Here is a 5,303-nt window from a genome sequence, read left to right on the forward strand (position 1 = left end):
GGCAGGGCCTGCCACCCCCCTGGCTGTGGCTCAGCTCCCCCACGCTCCCCCGGGGCAGCCGCAGCAAGGTGGGAGGCAGGGGACATCCTCCCTCTCCCCAGCCCCACTCTGCCTGGGGGGACAGAGTTGCATCCCGGGCAGTAGCTGGGACTCCTGGCACCCCCCACCCAACACAGTGCTGAGGACCGGGGGGGCTGGTCCTGGCTGCAGCATTGGGAAGGGCAGGGCCTGCCACCCCCCTGGCTGTGGCTCAGCTCCCCCACGCTCCCCCGGGGCAGCCGCAGCAAGGTGGGAGGCAGGGGACATCCTCCCTCTCCCCAGCCCCACTCTGCCTGGGGGGACAGAGTTGCATCCCGGGCAGTAGCTGGGACTCCTGGCACCCCCCACCCAACACAGTGCTGAGGACAGGGGGGGTTGGTCCTGCTCCAGGCCCCAAGGGAGAGTGCAGGTAGGACCCAGACCTCTCCCCCGTTCACAGACCACTTGCTGGTGAGACAAGAGATGTTTTAATGGAACCAGTGCTGAGCCAGTGCTCCCTCCCTGCCACACTCAGTCGACCACCAGGCTGCTGCTGACTGCTGGCAGGAGCTCGAAGAAGCCCTGGAAGGAGACAGGCCGTAAGGGTAGCAAGGGGTGAGGGGACAGGCAGCAGCTCTCTGTTGGGTTACGTGCCCCACGTCATAGCAGGCAGCTGCTTGTAGAGATCAGGGCCACGTTGCCATGGTAACCCATCACTGACTCAAGGCAGCGCTGGTTGCCATAGGAACTACTTGGGGACGGCAGCCCAGGGAAGGCTGGGATGTGAGGGGGAACCTCCGGAGCAGCTGTTCCAGAGGGGTGGGGAGCTGGGTTGGATGGCCAGATTCAGTCCCAGGGTGGGGGCTGGAGGGGCTGGGGAGATGCAGAGCAGCAGGAAGGGGGCAATGGCATAGGACAGGGCAGATGGTGCTCACCTTGAAGAGCGTGATGCTCTGGAGCACCCCTGAGACGCAGCACATCTCCCGGATGGAGTGCATGGCCAGCTGCGGGCAGCCGATGTCCAGCACGCGCAGCCCCAGGCGGGAGGCCAGGATGGGGCCAATGGTGGTCCCGCAGGGCGTGTCGTTGCGCACCATGAACTCCTGCGTGGGGAGATGGCCTCAACAGCAACCCACACCATGCCCTGTGACCTCCCATGTGCCTCCTGGGCCTGAAGGGAGGCAACCTGGGGCAGGAAAGCAGCACTGTCCTTGAGCCAGGGTGTGAAAGCCCCCAGAGATGGGACATGCTGAGGCCAGGCCGCTCCTGTTCCCAAGCCTGTTCCCTGAGGCAGGCATGGAGCTAGAGCCCCAGAGCAGCAGGTAGTGCAGGCCCCAGTAGGGACAGGATATGCTAACTGAGGGAGTGAGGATCTGGCACAGGCCCCCTCTCCTGCAGCCAGGGGAAGGGCTGCAGCCCATGCTGGTAGCGTTCACGGAGGGCTGCCCCACCCTGCTCACCTGCAGAGGGACGCCCACGCGGGCGGCGATGTCCCGGATGACTGCTTCAGTGACAGCCGTGGAGGCGTAGCGCTGGTTGCTGTTCACTTTGATGACGGGGCCCTGCACAAGGGAAGGCAACGAGGGCCAGAATTGCCCCCGGGGATAGTCAGAGGCTCTGGAAACACCCGTGCCCAGGCAAAGCCATCCCACCCCAACCCACCTGTACATTCTTCCCTCCCTGGGTGATCTGGGGGGATGGGGACAGCCCTGTGATGGGAAAGGGAAGGGCTCTAAGACCAAGGCTGTGGTCCCCAGCGGTTCATGTGGGCAAGGCTACACTGTGCTGCAGGACAAACGTCTCCCATTGGAGTGCTGTTGAGCTGCTCCAGGGAGTGGCTGGGTGTTTCAACAGTGCTGCAGGACAGATAGACAGTGCCTGCCCCGGCCCAAAGCAGGGGGCTGCCCTCACCTTGTGGAAGGCGGGCCGATGATTCTCCTCATGCTTGTCCCTGCAAAAAAGAAGCAGGAGTTTCAAGCTACAGCTCTCCCATCCTGCTTCGGTAAGGACTGACCTGTCGGTACTCCCTAGGGAATGACAGGAAGTGGCACTGCTCAGGCTACTTACACGTAGTTAGGGTGCACAGCGTGAGCCATGTCGGCGCTGATCATGTAGGACTTGGCCACAGCCTCCTCAAAGGCTGTCAGGTTTTGCGGCGATGCCGAGATACGGCGCAGCACCAGCTCCGTCAGCAAGGACTCAGCACCCTGTGCGCTCTCTGACCCTACCTGCCAAGGACCACCATCAGCACAACCCACACAGCACAACCCCCTGGCATTCCAGGGGCTGGCTGAGCAACACAGGGCTCCCCAAAGCCAGCAGAGCAGCTTCCAACCACAAGAGTGCTTCCCACCTTCCGCATGGGCTGTGCTGCACAGGGGGTTAAGCAAACCCCACCTTGCACCGCTGGGGCTTGGGATCTACCTCTTGCTAGGCAGGGCTGGGGGACAGTGAAGAACGTGGAGCCCCTCCCTGTGATAGCCACCCCACAGCTGTGCCCCTCACTCACCTCCTCATTGTCGTAGAGCGCAACGAGACGCACATTGGGCTCCTGGGAGAGGGAGGAGGGAGCTGCACATGAGTCAATCAAGGCCTGGACAGTTGGAGGAGAAAGGACACCAGTTTTAGTGCCACCTCATCCCTGAAAGCTCAGCACTGAGCCAGCAGGAACTTCCCCAGGAGAACCCAAAGCACCAGGGAAGTGAGCCATGGACACACACATGGCCCAGTGACAGTAGGAGTCACCCTGTGAACTGCTGAGAACCCCACACACCCAACAAAGGGGGCAGCCCACATCCAACCCCGGATCCTCCAATAAAGCAGATCTATCCCATGGGAACATGCCTCCCTGCAGAGCCTCGGGTCAGCCCACAGCCCCACTATGCTGTGATGGGGTGTGCAGGGGCCATGCTGCAGCCTCCAGGCTCCTTTCCCCCTGCTGCTCACCTGCAGGGCGCAGTAGCAGCTATGCAGGTTGTCCAGCCGTGGAGAGAAGATGAATTCATCGAAGGCACCACCCAATGTCTGCAGGCAGAGAGTCAGGAGGAGCAGGGCACAGGCTTTGGGTGACCAAAATGGGGACCTGACTTTGGGTCCCCATTCCAGTCCCCTCATCTCTGCCCATCAGGAGATGCCTCCTCTCATGCTGCTCAGCTCTGAGCCCTGTCACGCCCCAGGCAGAGGAAGCGTGCCGGGTAAAACACGTGCAGTGTCAGCCTGCAGGCTGTGTGCAGGCAGAGGGAGCCTCCTTCCGTTACTCACCGCTGGCTGTGTATCTGCCAGGCATAGTTCCAGCTCCACAATCTGCTCCGGTTTCACCCCCAGCTGGGGGCAGAGCAGGGAAAGCAGGACAGGGCTGTGCCGCTCTGCCTGGGAAAAAAGCAGAAATGCGGGCAGGGCAGGCAGTGGATGGCAGGGGAAACTCCCTGTTCCCACTGACAACCCGCTCCTGCCTCCTAATAGCAGGTCCCATGTTCAAGCCTCCACCTCACACAGGACAGCAGGGTCGTTTTCAGGGGGCAGTGAGGTGCTCTCTGCCTCCTGTGCAATCCCCTCTCCCAGCTTTGCCTCCCCAGGGAGCCTGTGACAGCTTTACAGGGGCTGCACCCCCTTCTACACGATGGCCGCAGACCAGGGTGGGAACAGAGAGATGGCTGAGCAGATGTGTAGTCTACACAGCTCTGGGGCAGAGTGGAAGGTTACCAGCCGTACATGAGGAGAAAGGGAAGGGGAACATGCTAGCCAAGTACCTAAGGACTAGAACATACAGGTGACAAGTGTGAGGTGCTGGCAACTGTCCCTGCTAATCGTTTGCACCTGGCTCACCTGGGCTGTAGCACTGCAAGGTGTGGTCTCCATGGGCACCTTCTTTTCCAGCTCCTCCTGCACAGTAGTGGCCAGAATAGGAACTCTGTGGGGAGACAGTGCTGTCAGCTCCTAGGGCTTTGCTCATCTCTCCTGCCTGAGTCAGACACAAGCAGCCCCTTCTGCTGTGCCTGCTTTGCTCCTCCAGGGAGTAATGCAATGCTGAATGGAGCAAGAACACACAGTTTGAGCACAGATCTGTTATGCCACCTCAGGACATGCCAGCGTCCTTTCTCAAGTCCCAGGGTTGGAAGCATCTCCTGGGAGGACTCTATGGGGCTAAGAAGAGCCCCTGCAGAACTCCCCACTACAACAAGCAGTCGCCAGAGGGAGAGAGCTGAGGCTGGGCACTGCTCCAGCCGGGTGCCAGCCCTACCGAGGGGTGGCCAGGGGTCAGGGCGGAGCCAGGCCTTACAGGTGGTGCTCGGTGTTGGGCCCAAAGTTCTCATTGATGCTGCGCTGCAGATGGATGGCCAGGTGGGGAATGCGGAGGATGGGCCGCTCCACACGCACCAGGCGCTGCTCCAGGCGCCCTGTGACTGGGTCCTGAAACACAAGGAGGACTGCTGGGACCACACCTGCAGGGCTGAGAGGTGGCAGTAGGGCCCACTCTGGGTAAAGAGTCACAGACCCAGGCCTGGGCACACACAGCTAGCCCATCACGTCTGTCCCAGATCAGGCTCACCTTTATGATCACTCTCCCAGCCACGGTGAGGTCACGGTCAAACCAGGTGTTCCAGATGCCCCCTCCATAGGTTTCCACTCCAACCTGCACCGTGCCCACCTGCCCCCGCTTAGAGCGCCGCTTCACCTGAGCAAGAACAGAGGTGTCACCACAGAGCCCCAAGGACTGGGTACCTGGTGGAGACTGGGCAGAGCACACCCAGAGTCTCCTCATCCTGTCAGCAGAAGGTGCTGCAAGGGACAGGGGCCACAGAGGCAACAACAGCAGGCGGAACAAAGCATGGGCTGTGCGGGGCGGCCGATTTCGGAGGTGCAAGGGCTCAGCAACCGCGCTGTGGGGCACGGGAGGAGTCAGGGCGGGTTTTGCTGGCGGAATGAAACTGGAGGGCGCCAGAGAAGCCCCCAGCCCCGGGGGAGGGCACCTGGCCTTACCCGGAGGCAGGGGCTGTCGGTGTGGGCGCCCAGCAGGCTGAACCCATTCCCAGGCTGGAACTGGCCGCCGACGGCGAAGGCGATGAGGGTGGAGTAGTTCCTGGTGACGAAGTACTGCGGGCAGAGGGGCAGGGGTGAGGGCAGCGGGCAGGGGGAGGGCCCGGTCGCCCCCCCGGGCCCCGCCGGACCCACCTTCTGCGCCGGCCGCACTTCCCAGTGCTCCGTCTCCTTCAGTTCCTGGAAGCCGGCCTGCAGGAGCCGGCTGCGGCACTCGGCCACCACTGCGCGGGGGACGAGCCGTCAGA

The 5,303-nt window shown here is 62.2% G+C and overlaps 1 protein-coding gene across 1 annotated transcript in view; it reads right to left on the reverse strand.

The window, feature by feature from the left end:
* Positions 1-549: 549 nt before the first annotated feature.
* Positions 550-5,303, reverse strand: part of DNPEP (aspartyl aminopeptidase) — a 6,196-nt gene continuing 1,442 nt past the window's right edge. The window contains exons 2-14 of the mRNA XM_009996274.1: positions 5,191-5,279; positions 4,999-5,112; positions 4,568-4,693; positions 4,298-4,428; positions 3,844-3,928; positions 3,280-3,387; positions 2,965-3,042; positions 2,528-2,611; positions 2,086-2,246; positions 1,930-1,969; positions 1,479-1,580; positions 954-1,121; positions 550-600 (exon numbers count right to left, since the gene is read on the reverse strand). Of these exons, the coding sequence (XP_009994576.1) occupies positions 550-600; positions 954-1,121; positions 1,479-1,580; positions 1,930-1,969; positions 2,086-2,246; positions 2,528-2,611; positions 2,965-3,042; positions 3,280-3,387; positions 3,844-3,928; positions 4,298-4,428; positions 4,568-4,693; positions 4,999-5,112; positions 5,191-5,279 (1,337 nt within the window). The remainder of the gene's footprint in view (positions 601-953; positions 1,122-1,478; positions 1,581-1,929; positions 1,970-2,085; positions 2,247-2,527; positions 2,612-2,964; positions 3,043-3,279; positions 3,388-3,843; positions 3,929-4,297; positions 4,429-4,567; positions 4,694-4,998; positions 5,113-5,190; positions 5,280-5,303) is intronic.

This window comes from Chaetura pelagica, unplaced genomic scaffold (assembly GCF_000747805.2).
Source record: "Chaetura pelagica isolate M959 unplaced genomic scaffold, ChaPel_1.0 scaffold3, whole genome shotgun sequence".
NCBI lineage: Eukaryota > Metazoa > Chordata > Aves > Apodiformes > Apodidae > Chaetura > Chaetura pelagica.